Source organism: Silurus meridionalis, chromosome 28 (genome assembly GCF_014805685.1).
Source record: "Silurus meridionalis isolate SWU-2019-XX chromosome 28, ASM1480568v1, whole genome shotgun sequence".
In the NCBI taxonomy this organism is placed as follows: domain Eukaryota; kingdom Metazoa; phylum Chordata; class Actinopteri; order Siluriformes; family Siluridae; genus Silurus; species Silurus meridionalis.
In genome coordinates this window covers 6,542,939-6,564,562 of record NC_060911.1, presented here as the reverse complement: position 1 = coordinate 6,564,562, position 21,624 = coordinate 6,542,939, and the positions used below count along the sequence as shown (strand labels likewise).

Genomic DNA, 21,624 nt, shown 5'->3' with positions numbered 1-21,624 from the left:
TTAAAAAACATTTAAAACCCTTGTCTTATCAGCATATTATCGCACATTTAACCGTGTATTGCATGTGCTGTTTATTTATTTTTTTTCCAGTTCTTTACTGTGTAATACATTTATGCCCTTATTTTCTTAACAGCATTGCAAAGGCTTTGATCGAGGTTCAGTCTCTCTTAGCCGACTCCTCGCTGCTGTCTAACATCAAGCTTCTTTCTGATGATATCAACAAATGGACTCATATCCTTGAGAATTTCAACACAACCAAAGGTAAAAAAAATGAAAGAAAGTTAAAGGATTTTATTATGTATGGCTGCACTGCAATATTCAATTAATTCATGTCCATCACTAAAGCTTTCTTTTCCTGAATTAAGTATCAAAGGTCTTCATTTCATGGATTTTACCAATGTAAGAAGATGAAAGGATGAATCATTTTTGCTGAAGGGTTTTTTTTTCATCAGAGGTGGACAGAATTTCCACTAAAATCCATTTTGCTTTACTATTTTTGGCATGAGTTATTAGCCCTGACAATGACCAAGAGCTTACATCACTCACTGACTACCTGACCGTATGAGTAACAGCTGTTGAGTTGTTGAGTCAGGTGTTGAATCCTCTAGTCCGATTCCTGCCTCAGTAGTCCTTAAATAGTTCCTGCCTATTAATGCACTGATTTTAATATATGATTGAGATATAATTTTCCTATAGATGTATGGTGAAGGTATGGAGGTTATGCCATGCCTGTGATTGGTAGTGAAGCTTCCTGTGAAGATTGAATTTATTAAGTTTATTTTATGCTGATGATACCTTGATCAGTCAAATGAAAGGGTGATGATAAGTTTAACCTCAGGTCATGGGATAGGGATTGATGTGGAACAGGCCGATAAGCATAGTAAGAACACATTCCCTGTTGTAAATATATACAGTCTTGCTTGATAGTAAACTTGTGCAGTGGCTATAAAAAGTCTACACAACCTTATAAAATTGCAGGTATTTAAAATATAAAGATTTAGAATTAACAACATAAAATTCAGAATAGTTACATCTTTAAAGTGATCTTCCAACAAGTAAACATTTAAAAGGGAAAAAAAATAATAATAATTTGGAACATTTCAAATAAAAAAAAATGAAACTACAACTACATCCCACATATCAACCCTAATTGCATGAGTCTGCACACCCCTTTCAACTAATACTTTGTGAAAACACCTTTTGCCTTTACTGCCATCAAGTTCTTGTGAATAAGTCTCTATAAATTTCACACATTTAGACTTTGTAATTTTTTCCCACTCCCACTGCAAAAAATTAAGTTTCCTTTCTGTTAGATTTAGAAGGTTTTTAATGGAATTGAGGTCTTGGTCCTGTCTGGGCCATTCCAATACTTTGATTCTCTTTTTCTGAATTATGTTGAAATGTGAAATTTCTCTTCATTTTCAGCTTTTTTTGTGCGAAAATATCTCAGTATTTCTCATTTTCCTAACTATCTTGACAAGTACCCCTGGCCCAGCTAAAGAATAGCTGCCCCAAAGCATAATGCTACCCCCACCATGCTTCACTGTCAATATGGTGTTCCATAGATACACCAGACATACCTTTTAGAATTATGGCAAAAAGGTTTAACCTTTGTCTCATTAGACCATAGCTCATTTTCCCGAAGGTTTGGGGTGATTGAATTAATATTTAGGTATAATTTAAATGTGCTTGCATATTCTGCTTTAGAGAAATACTCCACAGCCCAAACTTGTACAGAATAACGAAGATGGTAGACACATGCAAGAAATTACCAGTAATTACTAGAAATTCCTGTAGATCTTTCAGTGTTCTTGTTGGTCTTTTTGTAGCTTCCCTTCAAAGTTTTCTCCTTGTCCTCTCATCAGCTTTGTTCTTTTATTATTAATACAGTGAAACCTCTGAGCTCGCGAGGGTTAGGGACCAAGACCGGTCGCGAGTTCCGAATTTTCGCGACCTTTTGATACGCCCCTTCCAACCCAGTAAAAACCCAAAGAACACTATACGAAATCGATTTAAATGAGTAAATAACACTATTTCACTCCATAACACTTAATTATTAGACTATTTTACAATACTTTATGTAAATTAACAGCAATTACAATGCTTAATAAAAAAAAATAAAGTACAGGTACAGTAAAGTATGCAGTAGAGAAGAACAGAAAATACAGTACAATACAGTACAGAAAATACAGTAATGGGTACTCACTTTATATAGTATGCTGAAGTGTGTTTTAATGAGATAAACCTTGATTAGAAATGTTAAAACTAGCGTTTTGAGCAGCTCGCGGTTGCTCACGAGCCGATCTGAATGAGAGTCGCCGGTCGGAATGAAAGTCGCGAGCATGCGAGGTCACGAGCGCTAAGGCCGCGAGCTCCGAGGTTCCACTGTATAATTATTTATTTTCAGTTATTAACAGACAATAACACAATATAATAATATCTTATAATAATACAAAGCACCAAACCAAAATAATACTAAAATTCAATAATCAAAACAATAAGAATGAATCTAAAAATAAAAATGCAGGAAACTAATTAATGGACAAAAGAAAATGCTTGTACTTTCATACTAAAATACTGTAGTTACTGAATTTATATGAATATAATAGAATAGATCAAAAGAGATCTTGGGAAGGTTTTTGCCAAGTTGTCACACAGAAAACTCAATAACAGTAGAGTTGCCTTACAAACTCATTTCTGTGTTGTGCCGGTGATGAATACACATTTTTGTTTTCTCCATGTTTTGATTAGTGTTTGACCATAGAGGCCTTGTGTAGGCTGTTTACTGACACTGTTTTATCTGCTCTATGCCTGTTTGTAAATTGCCTGAACATTAGTTCTTCCTTCATGTTTGTGAGTATCGACAAGATCTTTCATATCTTTGCCAGCTTTAATAAAACCAGAACGTCCAGAAGGACTTGGATCTGGGAATTGTTTCTTTTCAGATTGCAAAAACTTTGGTCATGTTGTTGTTTTACAGTGATTTACATAATGATTTACACCTCATCAAACCTTTCTGTGTTTTGTAGCGTTAAAACCTAGAACAGAAATGTACTTTATATGCCATTACTCTACAAATATTCATCAGACATTACATAAATACTGTATTACATCTTAATATGGAAGGAATTATATATGTATAGTTGATTAAATATAAAAAAGGTTGTGATTATATAAGTATTCATCCATTCCCCTGAAGCCTAACTTGCAACCAGTTGTCATATGAAGTGTGAAGTTAAAGTCCATGTGTGAAGTCAATTTGCTATATATTGTGAGTACATAAATATACTAGGCAATATTGCCAAATGGCCCTATATCCTCTAAAGAACAAAGTGATGGTGTCAAAAAGTTTTAGATAGGAGAATACGTATGCATGATACAAGATAATGTCATCACCAGGAATATAATAATTCTAGCACTTCAAACACACACACACACACACACACACACACACACACACACACACACACACACACACACACACACTAATTTATGAAGCTGAAACTCTGATCTGGAGTGACAGGCAGTTTATCCTCCTGTTGTATTATATTCGTTAGACTAATTCTGTCTAATGATATTCCAAATTCTCCGAGACTTAATTTGCGAATGGGCAGAAGAAGTCTGCATTGTTGGCCGCCAGGTAAGCACTTGAGGTGCATTTGCATTTTTGAGATGGCAGAGGCTGGTAATAAACAAGATTAAATTCATCAGGAGATCTGAGGACGCATAATTAACGAGCGACGGTGTCAGAGACAGGGTGAGAGCCTGGCAGGCGGGCCGACGGGCAAACGGATTTGGCCAGTGGATAAGCAGAGCGGTTGGGACGTGACCAATCACGGCGTAGGGAGAGGTTGGTGATGCTGCAGGAGTTTCTGCAAATGATGAACGCACAAGGTGACGGCATTAATCTCGCTTCAAACAGAGTTCAGATTGAGGCCACTGTGTTTGTGCATGTGTGTGTGTGAGAGAGAGAGAGAGAGAGAGAGAGAGAGAGAGAGAGTGGCATAGAGACAGAGAGTATGTACTTATCCTAGCTGATGGAAATGAAATGAAAATGGAGCCTCGGATATTACCATCCATAATGCAAACACTAATTACTTCACCACCTCTTCCAGTAGATGCTTCTCCATCTGCTCTTTCTCTAATTACTGCTGTGCCACGTGTTTGCACTTTAGCCAGGTGACATTTAGGAGCTGTATTTTCATTTGCGACGCTGAACCACTTGCCAATATGAATGAGAGACACATCCAGCCTAGTTACAGTAACGTATAATAGAATTAGACCAAGCTTGACCAAACATGTGAATGACTAAATAAATGTAGGGACTGTAGGCAAAAATAGCACAGGGCAATATTATAAATGCATTTACACAGCTAAATAACACTTATATAAAGCTAAATAAGCATTTAAAACAAGGCGTAGTGCAGCAAACATTGCTCATTGTAAGGACTGCTTAAAATAGGCACCTAACTGTAGAAATCAATAAGAAATCACAAGCCTTCATAAGCGCATCATATCACTGGCTGTCATAGAAACTGCTTAAAAATGATCAGTCTTAAAAGGCATAAAGATTGTGCCCTTTTCTCCACAAGAGGGAAAAATATGTTGGTATGTTGTCTATAAGGCTTCATACATCTACATATGACCATCATGACACCTAGCATAAAACGTAAATAATTGCTAAAGCACATATATATTATAAAGACTTTGTTTACCTCCTGTCAAAGTGGTGCAAGGCTGATATTACAATTTCATTTTGAAGCTAAGTGTATTTGTTGAATGACAAAGCCACGGTTTACGTACCTTGCTGTGATCATAGTGTTTTTAGTAGTGTATATTTTCTCAGACCTTTAATTTGCTCTGACATACAAGTGTTAGCATTATCACGTTCCTTATCACTTTGAAGTGTGCCATGACACGACGTCATGTCAAGAGGCTATGCTAAGTGTTACGTCAACTTGTCACCTTATATCTTATTCTATATGGAAAAGTAGCACAAGACAGTGATAGTACACTATCATACAATTCATAGCGATACGGCGCACCATGACAAAACATATCAATGCAAGCAGGCGTTATAAAGGCTTATAGCCTTAACAGACATTGTCAAAAAAAATGCTTAAAATAAAACTTTGTATGTGCATTACAGTGATATTCTGAAGATATTAGTTCCACACATAGATAAAAAAATGTGTTAATTAAATTTTTTTTTTTTAATTAAGCACCATAAGCTTAAAGCTTATGCTTTTGGACTACACTTTCGATTAGCAACTGCACCTTACTGAACCATATCACATGGATTTCTTTGCACCTGTTTCACCTAGACAGATCATAAGCACCGGAATGAATGTCTCACCTTTCACTGCACTAATATTCTCACGTTTGTCTTCATAGATTGTCGATATGTTCAGGTTAGAGTTTCTTGTTTACTCTCCAGATTATTTAGTATTTAATTTGATGTCTTTGTGTTGTACATGTTGCACTTTAAAATAAAAGGATCTGCATTTGCATGCACCTTTGTCTATACTGTGTGACATAAATCTACATAAACATATATAAATGTCATTTTAACAGTATGTACATTTCTGATTTATTCAGATTTTTTATTCTTATTTTTATTTCTCGTAATGTTTTATTGCTGCTATATACATAGCGCTGTTACGAAAGTTGCATTTATTTTATCCAGCTCTGACATGCTAGGAAATTAATATGAAATAAATAGTGTCATAGCACTCTTATGTCAAATTACTTATATCAGATTAGGTGGTCATGAAGTGCTTATGTACTCAAGGTTTCATGCAGCCCTTTGAGTCATCACTATTCCTCCATGCCATATTTGAATACATGGGAATGTGTCTATTCAAATGTGTGTTTCTTGTGTGTGTGTGTGTGTGTGTGTGTGTGTGTGTGTGTGTGTTTGGGTTCAGACTGTGAGCTGTGGGAGGCTGAATCTGTGTATTTCATTACAGTCGAACAACTCTTTAAGGACCAACATGTGTTTAATAAGGCTCAGCATCTCCCACAATGACCATCTGAATATTATCATCCTCCCACTCTTTGCACGCCCACACGCGTACACGCAAGCATGCGGCGTAACACAAATCTAATACACACCTCCGGCTTTATTTCAGGAGGCACATCGATAAGAGGATAATAAAAGACAGCCCCTGTGGAAGGAGAATATAAACATTGCTCTACACACGGCAGATTTGGTTTTACCGCTAATTAGCAACCACTCACAAGCCTGAAATCTCGCAGAAAAGAAGTTGTTGATGACTTTTGTCTTTCATTTTTAGTTCAGCGTCATGTTGCGAGTGATGTCTTTAAACTACTGTATATTTGGTTTGTGCAGGAAAAGCACACTGAAGCACGATGACTGATGAATTTAAATGAATTAAAGCAACTTTTCATGTCTCATATATATATATATATATATATATATATATATATATATATATATATATATATATATATATAAAATTGCACATGCTGTGTTTGTGTTGTGTGTGTGGTTGTGTGTGTGTGTGTGTGTGTGTGTGTGTGTGTGTGTGTGTAGGTCGCTCAATTCCTTTGCGCAGTGTGTTAAGAGATAATGAGACACTCTCTATGTACCTGAAGAACAACCTGTCAGTATCAAGTACAACTGCCCAGAGGATGATGAGCGTGGGACTCCGACTCAATCAGGTACCATCCTACATTACAAACAAAGTTTGAAGTATATATAGACTTGTTACTAGAATCTTCAAGTTGCTTAGTTTTTATGAGCAACAGTAATCCTATTAATGGTCACCTTCAAACCATGTTTTATGATTTTTTTGAAGCATCATTCCTCCTCAGAGTGTTCAAAACAACATAGCATTTAAAGGGCAGTAAATGTCAGGTCATTCAGCGTTAACATGATAGACTGGGGTGTGATAGTTGCACCGTTGAAGGAACTCACATGTCACACTTCAGAAGATGTGCTGTCAATAAGGTACAGGGTTTTTTTTTTTTTTTTGTGATTGGCAGGACTGTCATTATATGAACACTACCACCAGCTCCCGAAGTTCCTTAAACTCAGATACATCACTCGAGATTATAATTGGTCTCAACTAGTGACTAGAATGTTCTCACTTGCTGGATTAGTGCTTTAACTTGTACATCAATGTTGTGTATAGCAGGACCCCCCATGACTGCAAGAGAACTATTAGCAGATGCCTGAAACTATGTATAGTAGTGAACACTATATACTGTACATGCATATGATAAAGTTGATTTTGAAGTTTAGATACTGTAAAACAAAAAATTATTAAGCAATAAAAGGGTTACTTGAACATGTACTGTAATACCATTCGAGTTGATCTAAACCAGACAGCCATTAAATGAGTTACAAATATGTAGAAAAAAATATTTTTTGTACTATTGAAACATATAATTTAACATTTAGTCCCTAATTGAAGATGTTCTTGTGTGCTTGTGGAGATTTGTGCTCATTTAGCCACATGGATGTTAGTAAAGTCAGTTACTGGTGTAGGGTCTGTGAGGCCTGGGGTGCAGTCAGCACTCCAAATCATCCCAAATATGTTCCATAGAGTAGATATCAGAACTCAACTCAAGATCTTTCCAACCTATGTACAATGATCAAAATATTGACGTTACAAATTTGAATAAGGCCCTTTATCAACTTTACACAAGGTCTAGGTGTCATTGTTTTGTCAAACTCAGCATGAATTGTATTATTTCCCACATTTCTGTCATGTCTCTGTATAGTTACCTGGTCTTTTACTGGAGATGGACTTGCACTCCACCCTCTGTAACTCCTCTGTTGACCGCTTTTTGGAGTTTTACTCAACAATTCAAAGACAGGAGTTCCAGAACATCACATGCTCCCTGACACCCACTCAGCTTCGCTGGACGAGAGCAGCTGTTGTGCAAAATCTGGACAACAGAAAGCTCATGGCAGCTGTAAGTAAACCCTATACCTTTTATGGAATTTGTACAAAATATAGCCAGGGATTAAGTTCAGAGACTTGTATTTTAAACTTGTATTTTTTTAAATGAATCCATTATTACAATCAATTAACAGATGATATGGTCAAATTAAATGTAAAATGAACGTTATATTGCTTTATATTTATAATAATGATCCATGGACCTAAATCACATTTTTCCCACATTTAAATAAAAGTCAATATACATTTCTCTCATTTCAGAACATTCTTTGCTAACTGAAATCCTCAAAAGATATTTATTGTTAGTTATAATTAGGCCAAAGTAGATGTTAAATGATTCTATTTTAATTTGAAAAAGATTTCTGTTTTGATGGTTCTTTTGTGAAAACCGATCTTTGTTGCCTTGTAGCAGAAAGCTACAAAGCTTCTTATTGGAATCGGAGATATTCCCTTTATATTCCCCTTTTTTTTTTTCAAAACCGACAACCTTTCAAATCCTCTCGAGCCTTTGTAGAATTATGGCTTGATTAGATGGGAGGATTTGCAAGATTCTTTTTAGCACTTTAGATATGCAGAGATGAAAGGCTGCCATGCCAGAGGTTATCTTTGAAAGTGCTTCATACATGAGTCTGACTGCACAAATGTGTGTGTGTGTGTGTGTGTGTGTGTGTGTGTGTGTGTGTGTGTGTGTGTGTGTGTGTGTGTGCGCGTGTGAGTGTGCTAAATAAATGATGAGCGCAGACATTCACGAGTGAAAAAAAGGCGATTTGAGCTTACAAAGGCCTATAAAGGCCAGAAAATGTGCAGCAACTGAAAAGCAGCAGGAACAGATAAAACACTTTTCTTTTGACCCAAAGAGGTAGAATGATAGAGACAGAAACTAAAAGAGAAAGCAAGAGAGATTCTCTCTCTCTCTTAAGATATTTCCAATAGATGTCCATTCAAAACCCTTCAGTGACAAGGCAACAGTTGAATTTTTCAATCTTAGGCAAATCTGTTGTGTGCAGCAACAAATCTTTGAACAAAGACTCGGTTGAGTAAGCTACCTATCATCTAGCCTATTTTGTCTAATGTCCTCAATTTGTACCAACTCTGGTCCCTACATGTGTCTGGTTTCCATAAACATTACCTTCAAAAAAGCTGTGTTACTTACAAACAATTGGAAATGAAAACTATAACCAGTGTGAACAACATTTCCAGTTCAAATCCAACACATCAGTAGTGCACATATATACATTTACAGTAAATACGTCTCATTTTCATTCGGAAGCTTATTAACTGTGTTTTTTTGGACAGTTGAGGGTTCTGAGGTTCACAGTGTGCTTCTATATGTAATCAACAGTAAGCTTGAATGTAACATACATTTGTAATTTAAATATAATTGTGACATGAATATTTATTTGGATGAAGTTATACATGTATAGATTAATTAACGGAGGCACTTAAAGCAATTTTATCTGTATAAAGAGTTTTGAAAATAACAGAAAAGAAAAAAAAAACAACTAGATTTAAAAACCAGTAGATAAAAATCATTAACAAGTTTGGGTATGTTCAGAGACAAGGCTTCAAGCAATACTTTTTTCTAAATAAAATTTAATGTTGCTATTTCAAGTACATGTGTAGTATGATCATCAATCAGGTAAGATTGGATGTGTGTGTGTCAGGAGTTCCTGGCAGCCATGTTCATAGACTATATATGTGCTTATGCATGTATGCATGAAAATATGTATAATTATATATAAAAGTACTGTATGTCAAAGTTTCCTGAAAATTGTTGTTGGGACTGAAATAAGTAACTTTCCAATATTTTGTTGCACAAATAGTCTTAGTCATTCTTATCACATTAATCAATGCAAATTCATGGCTTTCACCTTTTGAATTTGCAAATTAAATCTTAGAAAAATGGGCAAGCTTAAGGATTTGAATGAGTTTGACAAGGTCCAAATTGTGATGGTGAGACCACTGGGTCACAGTATTTCCAAAACTGCAGCTCTTGTGGCATGTTCCCAGTCTGCAGTGGTCAGTATCTAGAAGTGGACTAAGGAAAGAACAGTGGTGAACTGGTGACAGGTTCATGTTCAGCAGAGTGAAGGCTGGACCATGTGGTCCGATCCAACAGATGAGCTCCTGTAGCTCAAAATACACAAGAGGTTAATGCTCGACGGGTCGGAACTGTTTTGGCAGCAAAAGGGGACCAACACATTATTAGGCAGGTGATCATAATGTTAGGTCTGATCAGGGCAATAAAGTTATGCCTGGTCAGTGTATATTATCATTATCAGTGTATATATTTATGCAACATCCATTTTTGTGTTTTCAAATTAATAAGCAGAGCTAAATGTGAGGATAGTGCAAATAAATTGTTCATATAATAATAAATATTGTACATTTATACATTTGTTAATGATTTTGCAGAAATGATTTTTTCAAATAAAATGCAATGAAGGTGTTTGATTGTGTGGGTGTGTGAGTGTGTATGTATCAGTCCATTTTTTATTGAGGAGTCTGGTGGTTTGTGGGAAGACTGTTACACAATTTGGCTGTGAGCACTCAAATGCTTCGGTGTCATTCAGTACATAGTTTTCCAGACTATAGATTTCCAGACTATGGTTGTTGTTTGTTTGTAATTTTCTCAAAAATTTAGTTAGGATGAAATTATGCATGCTTAGATGGTCAGTAGATGTACAAAAAACCAGCAAATCACTGACTTTAATTAAAATCTACTAAAAACAAGTTTTTTTTGAGTTTAGCAATTTGCAGAATCACATGTTTCAATGTCCATGTAATTCTTCAAATCCAATACATTTCCCATCATCCTTGACACTTCAGACAAAATGGCTATACAAATAGCTTAGTCAAGAAATTATTTTTTTAGTAAGCCCTTTATGCTCAATAGAGTATAAAACAGTGTAAAGATCCTTTCATAGAGTCCTTTAATTAATATTCTGCTGTATGTTCCAGGTCAGATCCTGATATCCCAAAGGTCTTTAAAGGCCATTTGTGTTGAATTTTAAAAATCGGTCCCTCTGCCTGGCCAATCAGTACAAATCTTTTTCTCCTTCCTTAGTATCCAACTTTTCATACAGCTCCTCATATGCCTTTTCCTTGGCTTTCGCCACATCCCTCTTTACCTGCTGCCGCATCTCCTTGTACTCCTTCCTACTTTTCTTATCACTCTGTCGATCCCAATTCTGTTTTGCCAACCTCTTTCTCCTTATGCTCCCCTGCACTTCCTCATTCCACCACCACGTTTTTTTGTCCTCTCTTTTATTCCTAGGTACACCATCTACCACTTCATCTACCTCACTCCAGAATTTGTCCTTCTCCTCCATCTCACAACCCACTTGTGGAGCAAAGGCACTGATGAGATTTATTATAACCCCTTCAACTTCCAGCTTCATGTTCATCACCCTATCAGAAACTCTCTTCACCTCCACTACACTCTTACTGTACTCTTCAATCAGAATCACCCCTACACCATTTCTCTTTCCATCTACACCATGAAAGAAGAGTTTAAACACACCTTAAATGTTACTGGCCTTACTATCATTCCACTTGGTCTCCTGAACACACAACATATCTACTTTTTTCCTCTCCATCATATCAGCTACCTCTCTCCCTTTACCAGTCATAGTACCAACATTTAAAGTACCAACCCGAACCTCCACTCTCCACTCTCTGTAGATGTCTTCCTCCTCTCCTTTCCTTCTTCGGCCAACAGTTGTCCAATTTCCACCAGTACCCTGTTGGCTAACGATACCTGTGGCGGTCGTTGGTAACCCAGGCCTCGACCGATCCGGTATGAATTTCTCTTTCGTGATCCGCATATTTGATTTAGCACATGGTTTACACTGGATGCCCTTTCTAACACAACCCTTTCTATTTAACGCAACCCTTCCTACGAGTGCACTGACTTGTGCGACCCTAATAGCTGGGTTAATTATTTTTCCCTTACTAAAGTACAAAAATATATAATCTTGAGGGTGTTACAAACGATGATGCTTCATAAGACTGTGTAAGTTGGCTATACTACACAATATCTCATGAATGCAGGGATCAGAAGAGCAACTTGAAATGTAAGTAATAATCCCTTTTAGTGGAATATCTTGGGATGATTTTGTCTCTAATTCGGCCATTTCTAAATCCCAAATCCATTGAGGTCAAGGACAAATTGACAAGGTCTCTTCATTTTGGCAGTTTATTTGGATTATTTCACCCTGCATGCCAAACACATTGGCCCATTTTCTTTTCCAAACAGAAAGCTTTGCATTCAGAAACATCAGAGAGATTAAATCAGTATCAATGATGTGTTTGGCCCTGAGTAAAAGTCACTGAAGGAAAGAAGCCACCATTGTTAAAGAATAGAAGATTGGAGCCTTGATCTACAGATCTGAGTAGCCTAATTTTTCTGTATTAGCCTAGAGAGCACATTTCCAAGAGAGAAATGTGCAGGAAGCTAGAGAGCATAAATATGTCTTCGGGCTAGGAAAAGCCAACCGTATTGTTTGTAGCCAGTGGAGTTTAAGTAGTTTATGCAAGTAGTTAAGCTCATGAAACAGGAAATAGTTATAGCCCACTGAGCTGTGTGTGCACAAATTGAGAATAAAAGCTCACAATTCAATTAGTGTTTATCACCTCGTACAGTGTGTGTGTGTGTGTGTCTGTGGAAGCATGACATGGTTTCTCTCACCTTATAATGAATACAAGGCATTACATGGTCTAATGCTTCTCAGCCTGTGCAGTTTGGTGAATTACAAAGGTAATATTGGGCATAGATTAATGCATTCTACCTCTTGTGGCTCAAAATCCAGTTCAGCTAGACAGCTTCTTTTAGGTTTTATCACAGCCAGTGGCTTTAAATGCCTGTGCCAACACCAACACACACTGTGAACAGCTCTCTTTGTCAAGTGAAGTCAAGAAGCTTTTATTGTCATTTTAACCATACAGTATATAGCTGACACAGTACACAGTGAAATGAAACATTTTTTCAGAACCCTGGTGCTACATAAAACAACATAGAGCTGCATTACACAACATAGAGCTATGTGTATAAATTGAATGAGTATTGAGTAAGTTTGAGTTCAGGTTTTAACAGTTTAGTAACACACAGTTAAGTGAATGTGTCTTTATCTCAAGGTCATAGGGACTGAATGAACAATCTCTGTCTTTGCGGCTTTAATTATAGGACTCCTTGGACAATGAGAAGTGGCTGGAACTGCATAATGATAACAGATTACTACACTCAATCGTATTATTTTGTCTGCCTGCAATCAGACATTGGTGGATAATGTGATTGTGCTTCTTTTCATAAAGGTTGTGTCTAAACACCAAGCTGCTGGGCCTTTAAACAAGACTATTAGCTTCATTTCTGGATTGTATAATCCATGAATCATTCATTGATAAGTTCTTCCATTTTTGTTAACCTGTCCAATCTTGGGAACACTGACTAGGAGGCAGGAATACTGAACATGCTAGACAAGATGCAAATAGGCACACATTCATACCCAGGGGTAATTTATTTCCTCTTGTCCACATTTTGAAGGTTTTAGAAGGTTAGAGGTAACCTGCAGAACCCAAAGGACACATAAAACAAGTAGTAATTCAGGAGCTGCAACACTTATTGGGTTTTGTTTACTGGTATCTGCCCAAAGAGTAAATTTATTATACTGTAGTATGACACCATCTCTTTTCCTCTAGATTCCGTCAGCACTCAATATGAACTCTGTAGATTTCGTCGCTCTGCTCACCAGCACCACCTTCCATGCGGCCCCTTTGTCAAATCAGGTAAGATCTGCCTTTTTGCTCTCATTTCGAATGGATTTGCATTCAAATTCCTTTGGAAACATCCATGATCTTTGTTTTCAGCATGGCCACCTGTGCCCTCTGCGGTGCTTTTCCATGCCCTGGAGTATTTTTTATTTTAATTAGACTATTATTTGAATGAGGTGTGCCTTGGAAAGAACAAAGCAGCATTTGTATGTGGTCTAGTGATTAATGCATGTGTCTTTAGTCCTGGTGAAGCCGGCTGTCATGATTTCTTTTGTTAAATATGTAGAATGCATCTGATTATTCAAATCATGTGTTAAAGAAGAAGGCAGTGAATCTTATGTGATGACCCTGGCTTTTTTATAGAAGATCACTTCACTGTAACCAATGAATCCACTCACTTCCTTTTGGTGAAACTTTTATAGTAAATTAAATGGACATTATACCTTGCTAATAGTCCATCTTTTAACATCTTTTTTGAACAGGTGTCCAAACTGCAGACCACAGCAATCCTGAATGGCATGAACTCTCTAGACTTCCGCTCTAACCCCTTCGGCAGCTTGAATCTGTTCATGTGTGGTGGGAGTCCAAGCTCCAATAGCAGCAGTGCAAAACCAGTCTTTCGATTGCCAACACAAGCCACACTTTCACTAAGCTCAAACACATCCCAAGGCAACTCAAGTAAGTGCACACAATGTGTCAAAGACTGTAACAGTGTGAGAAGTATTGGTTTAACAGTGAAAAAATGAGGACTACTGTTGTAGAGGTGGTTGAGACCATGTTGCATAACATTAACAGTATTTCTTGATTTATTTGTCCTCAGTAACTGCCTGGTTATGGTGGAAGCATTTTATTTGAGCTAATGAATTGAATAAATAATATCAGAATCCCCTAGAAAAAGGATTACACCATCAGTGTAATCCTTAAAGATCCAAACTAACCTTCAAGAAATGCTCTCTCTTTCTCTTATAGTCTCAGCACCCTGAGGAGGTTTTGTTTGGCTTAGGTGTATTTTGAGAAATTCAACATGGTTTCAACTCTATAGAGTACCACAATGCTGAAGAATTCTGTTTTTTGATTAGTCAAAGAGTGTTTCATTTTGTGAAACAATATTTCTCTCGATAGTGCCACTGTAATTCCGATTTTATATATATATATATATATATATATATATATATATATATATATATATATATATATATATATATATATATATATTTTTTTTTTTCTTCTTCTTGTCTATTTTCTTCTTCTTCTTGTCATTATAAGCTTGCTAGCAAGGTCCCTACCAAGGTCATCCTTCTGAGACGTGTTCATTAACATTGTTTATTCATTTATGCCTCCTTAGAAACTGTCTGGTCAGGGTTGAGGGGTTTAAATTAGGCTACATTGTATCTCAGAGTAACTGTTGCTACATGTAAGAAAAAATGCACTAATTAATAAATTAAATGAACAAAAATTCAACAATTGGTGGCTAGACATACTATATAATATTCAAACTCTTATAAATCAGTCATGCTTAAGATGCAAGAGTTAAGAATTAAGAAAAAAAAATCTTTGTTGATGGAGTTTATAAACCCTAATAAGAATTACTTCTTATATAATTATGCATGATAGGTCTTTGGTGAAACATTTGTTCGGGATCTAAAAGCTTATGAAAATATTCACAATTGACCTCCCGGGGCTTTTCAGACCGAACCTTAATATTCTCAACACTGCGAAGGAAGTCTGTTGCTCATCTCTGTTATTCACTTTGATTCTCTGAACACAGCTTATTGTTGTGGTTTATTTATTTTTTTCTTATATATTAAATTTTTGATACTGTACATTGTTTTATAGTGGAACATCATCAAAACAAAGCTGTGCCATGTATCATATTAATTAGTATTAATGCTAATTTCTCAGAAAGGCCAAACCTCTCTCTTCTCTTTTTTTCTTTTGCGTCGCTTGGGCTCTTCACTCTAATGACACAATACTCCATTAACACTTATCTTTGTACAGTCCACACGTGGCTCATTTGTGTTTTCAGCCTAACTGCTATCTGCTTTTTCTTGTGATTTCTCATGTTCCTGTTGGGTTTATTAATGCAGATATCTCCATTATCACAAGAGCGTTCAACACTGGGTTGAACTTGTTACAACACATCTATAGAGGTTGAATCCTTAAGGATTAAACACAGTTTGCATGTTGTGTTCTCTCCCAGAGCCCCAACACACCTGAGGATGATGTGTTTGGCTCAGGTGTGTCGTGAGAAGTCCATAGCGCTCACTTCCATTCGGTTTCTTAATGAGTTTTACAATGCTGTTAAAGTCTGAATTCTGGAAAACGGAGAACTGAACAAACATCAAACCACATGCCATAGAACTGTTGAAAGGAATTGGAGCTGTTGGTTTGAATTTGCCATGTTACTGTGTCATAGCTTATTTGCATAGAACTAAGAAAATCTCAATTCAAATGTTGCTTGTTGCGCTGTTGTCGTTGAAATTGCAGCTTTGTGTCGCACGTGTACGTGGAAAATGAAGGGGTGGTTGTTGCTTTGTCATGTGCTAGTGTGAATACAAGGTTGCAACCACCAAAGACAACACTTATGTCAAGATAGAATATTTGTTATGTATACTACCTTGACAATATCAAACTCCGTGGTACACATTTGGTGTCTAGTTCAAAAGTATAAATAACACATGATAATATATAAAGAATTATTATAAAGATTACTCTTGTACAGATTATTTGTGTTTTTTTTTTTTTTTTTTTGTAGTGATTGGAAAGCTTTACATTTTTTCCCACAAACCACTGTTTTCGATAATCCTGACACTTGCGTAAGCAGTCAAGTATATTTTAGAACAAATAGTCATTACGTATTCATCACTTCCAAGCTGTCTCAGCATGCTTCTGCTGCCCCGTTAGCAATTTATGCCTCCTGTCATTGGCAGTTATTCTTACTCAAACATTTTGTCTGCCTTCAGTTTTCAGACTGCTGTTCCTGTTGAATTTGCAAGATGCTCATGTGTTTGATGATAAATTGTGACAAATTGCAAATATATCACCCCCTTTCTTATTCTCTCTCTCTCTCTCTCTCTCTCTCTCTCTCTCTCTCTCTCTCCTATTTCCTAAAGGTGAATTCTGTCAGAATTTGATTGACATGCTGACAGGAACTCCCTCCTTGCGTCTTTTCTGGACTAGTCTCCGCCCACTCCTTCAGGGACGCATCCTCTACACTCCGGACACGCCCTTTACGCGGAGGGTTATGGCAAAGGTAGCAAGGGCACATACACAAGGGCACAAACACAAACTTATTTAATAGGTTTGCAAGATGAATGGCCCGTGGGATCTTTTTCAAAAAATCTCTAACACACACACACACACGCACACACACACACACATATATACACACACACACACACAATAAGCAGAGTTAGATGTAATGTCAGCGACATAATGAGGATAAGACTATTTATCTACTAAGCTGTGTGTGTGTGTGTGTGTGTGTGTGTGTGTGTGTGTGTGTGTGTGTGTCTAAACAGCGATATTTTGCCACACTGAGCCTAGCTCATAGTGTTCCCTTGGGGATGAAGTGAGTAAAGGAGCAGCATTTGGTTATGGTTTCAAATTAGGTGCAGAACACACACACACACACACACACACACACACACACACACACACACACACACACACACAATAAAGATGTAGGACTAGGTGAATGTCTGTCTTATCCTCATTATCTTACTGATTTACATCTCCCTCTTCTCACTTAATCTGTGTCAGTGCATGTCAGAATGTGTGTGTGTGTGTGTGTGTGTGTGTGTGTGTGTGTGTGTGTGTTTGAGTGTGTATGAGTGCCTGTTTATGCAGTAAACAACCTCACCCAGTTTGATTGATAGATATAAAGCTTCTGATGCAGTGCAGTAACACACTCAGTTCACTGCATTATGATTCTGATTGGGTTTCGCCATGCTTTGCTTATATTAATAACACTAAGATCAACACAACAGATGCTTAGGGGCAATGGATGTAGGTTTAAGTTTAATTAGCTGACTTAAAAAAGTAAAAAGCATTCACCCAATCAGGACATGAGGACCCCAGAGGCATTCAATAGAAAAAATAGTGAAAAAAATAAGCAAAAATGGCCGTTTCTCAGCGAGGGAGACGGCGTTCATCTCGCTCTTTTCCACAGCAGTGAAATACACTTGAGTAATTATACTTATAAATGATTGTGGTGTATTTGTTCTTTACTCAAGTGTGGTTGAAACTGAATCCTTATCCTCGTCCTCGTACTTAATTACGCTTGCAAAAAAAAAAACGTGTACTTTTATTTTCTGTTCGGTACGCTCTAATAAGGATCCATTAAAAAAATGTCTTTCTTTTCATCCAGCACATAACACTACATTATCAACAGTTGATTGGATTCACTGAATCCACTATTTCTTTCTTTCAGCCTATCAGTATCGATCAGTGATTATGAATCTGCAAGAATTTCAAGAATAAACTTTGTATGCGACACAATGCAACATAATTAAACATAATTCTAATTATTTATGTCTGAGTACTCGATTCTGATAGGCTGGATGATGTGATTGTGATTTATCTCTTACATATAGCGTCACTGTTTATGTTTAAACAGCGGTTATAATACAATATCCACATAATTCACATTTCAGCAACCAATTTTTTATAGATTCTCATTGGACAATACTATAGTAATGAAAATCTTTACTTCTATCCAAGCTGCACATTGACTACTTTAAAACGTATTTAAGTTTCAATTTTATATACAGTAATCCCTCGTTTATCGCAGGCAGTTTTGGAACTTAACAACCCAAAAATGCGTTTTTATGTATACAGTACTGTACAGTATTAACATTTTACTTCATTTCATAATTAATAATTATATTTGTATTAATAAATTTCACTATTTCAACATGAGTCTCTCTAAAAACAATTCCCTATAAGTTTTTAGGTCTATCTTGCTATCCGGGAGAGACCGGGAAAATCAGCCAAACAAATTAGTTATGTACCAAATGCAATTCCGCGATTCAAAAGTGGGATTACTGTATTGTCCTTTGAGAAGATATACTTAAATAGTTGGTGAAATGTGAGGGGTGTACTCACTTTTGTGAGAAAATCATGGCCATACTTTTGTGAGATACTCTATACATATAGTACCATTAAAAAGGCCGATTTGTTATTTAGACATCAAAAATATCAATAATAAAAAAATACAGTATACAAAAATAAAAACAAATACAGAATGCATGAATGACATATACAGTAGTATGTGACTATTTTAACCTTTTTTGATGATTTGTTTGGTCAGTTTTGGTCTTTGTGTGCGTTTCCAGGCCAATAGCACCTTCAATGCTCTGGCTAAAGTCGGCGAACTGGCAGACACTTGGCTGGAAAATGAGGATAAGATCTGGAACTTTTTCCAGAACAGCAAGCAGATCAACACGCTCCGGGTGAGAGCCGCTCACCACACACATTACTGCTTTTATTTATTTAGCACTTGCATTCATGCAGAATTACAGTAGCACCTGCTGTAAAGTGTAATAAATACAGTATGTGCACTTCATTTGCTTACATCTTGCTGCTAATGTATTCACTGCCAAATAGTAAAGTAGCAATTAATGATCATATTAGGACAAATTTTATTATCAGGTTATTTATTTTGATGGATTTGCAAGCTTTTGAATGAATTTTATAATATATCAGTCTGTTAACTTGGGTAATGTACAGTACTTGCTTCATTCTCAATGAATTCTAATCTGCATTAGTGCAAATGTGTTCCAAGCTATTTACACCCTGGCCTGTAGAGTACATGATGTGTGAAGTGTCAGCTAACTGTTGCCTGTTCAGCCTGAGCTACTTAGCATAGAATATAGATTATAAAGAATTTAAATATTTTCCATCTTAAAATCTTATTATAACAGTCCTGAGAAAATGGTAAGATGTGTTACATGTGTTATATGTGTGTGTGTGTGTGTGTGTGTGTGTGTGTGTGTGTGTGTGTGTGTGTGTGTGTGTATATATATATATATATATATATATATATATATATATATATATATATATATATATATATATAGTATTATTATTATTAGGCATTGTATATACATTGCTCAAATACTATTCAAATATTTTTATAAAAAATCCACACTTGACGTTCTACTTTGTCACCTCAAAGGTCACTTGGTTTTTAAATACACAAGAGATTAGGTTTGATTATAGATGTTGCACAGTGATACCATACCCATAGCCTACCATTATTATTACACACATTATATTATAGATGAACTTCAAATCAAATGTAAATATGCAAATATGACCTCAGTGCAGTTTTTTTTTAGGTGACACAGTCTGACACAGTTGCTTAAGTGCCTGGGTACTGTATTATGACCTTAAATTTAGAACCCCGATAGATAGATAGATAGATAGATAGATAGATAGATAGATAGATAGATAGATAGATAGATAGATAGATAGATAGATAGATAGATAGATAGATAGATAGATAGATTGATTGATTGATTGATTGATTGAGTCATGTCCAGATTTTGTTTGCTTTAATTTATTCATGTCAGTTTGTTTGCATGTATATATACATAGAGAGAGAGAGAGAGAGAGAGAGAGAGAGAGAAAACTGTAATTATTCTTTGAGTAACTCGAGTAATTCAATTGCAAAAAATTCATCGATTCATTCAATTTATTAATTAAATTAATTGTTTAGTGCTAAATTCTGGAACGCTCTGGACAGGTAACACAGAAGACGTTGCAAAATCCGAAGTTCGGGATCATCAAACTAAAACATAAAGAAAACACTGTACAGTGCAATTACTGTTTTTAAAGTCTTTTAAAATTGATTTATACTTTTTTTTATACAGTGAAAAAAGTTCCTCCGCAGTGGCGGCGTACAGCATGTAGTGGAGCACGTTTTTAAAGCTGCCAATAAATACACAGATTTAGTGCATGGAAAATGTCAAGCAGCTTTCCGGAGACAAGAAAACCACACCGCGATACTGTGTGAGATTTAATAAGTAAATACATGAGTGAGTATTATTCTCACTCATGCGTTTTATTAAATGAATAGTTTCTCATACCCTACTCTACCTGGCAACTGTATTTCTATTTTGAAGTAATATGTCAATTAAATGCACTAAATGGGTTTAGTTTTCAGAAAAACTAGTTAATTGTTCTTTTTAAGACACCTGTCTTATTGTCTTTCTCTGATTTAATATTGCTATTTATTAAAGAAAAAGTATTTCTTATAATATTACTCGAATAATCGTTACAATACACAATTACTAAAACAATCAATAGCTACAGCCCTATTATAAATAATCAAATAAATGAAACAGCAACATAATAAGATCCAGATTTACATTAAAAGCTTTTTAGTATTATTATTCTTAGAAGCCTCACATGACTGTGTACTCATTGTATTCTTTGTATCAGTGACAGTATTGTTATAGGATTGGGAGAGGAACATAAATTTCCATCCTTCCACCTGAATGAGGAAATGGTGAGTCAGTGGTGCTAGTCGCCAGAGTACTCATTACCCTTAGCGTAACCTTTAGAGACACATGCAAGACTATTCCCTCGGTCTTAATTCTTCTTCTAATTATTCTCTCTCTCTCGCTCTCTCTCTCTCCCCTTTAAAGATTTGGTTCAGTGTTAATAGCTTTCTTCCTGACCCTCTTTCTCAATGGTGCCTTAATTATTTGGGTCACTTCTACAGGTAGCTCTGCCTGCACCATTGAAACCGTGCTTGATATTTTAGAGAAAGTATATTTCTCTTCTCCACTGTTACAGAAGAATAATGAAAAATGTAATGGATGACTGAATGAAAAGAGATTAGCACTAACCATTTAAGCTCAATTCTTAAAAGCCAGGAACTCAAGAGCCAAAGTGCCCAATTTCTAGGAATTGCTCT

The 21,624-nt window shown here is 36.1% G+C and overlaps 1 protein-coding gene across 1 annotated transcript in view; it reads left to right on the top strand.

The window, feature by feature from the left end:
- The window catches only part of LOC124381467 (phospholipid-transporting ATPase ABCA1), a 175,305-nt gene that overhangs the window by 26,524 nt on the left and 127,157 nt on the right, over window positions 1–21,624 (top strand). Inside the window, 7 exon segments of the mRNA XM_046843110.1 lie at window positions 134–261; window positions 6,557–6,684; window positions 7,750–7,944; window positions 13,629–13,715; window positions 14,183–14,378; window positions 16,814–16,953; window positions 19,037–19,153. Coding sequence (XP_046699066.1) covers window positions 134–261; window positions 6,557–6,684; window positions 7,750–7,944; window positions 13,629–13,715; window positions 14,183–14,378; window positions 16,814–16,953; window positions 19,037–19,153 — 991 coding nt within the window.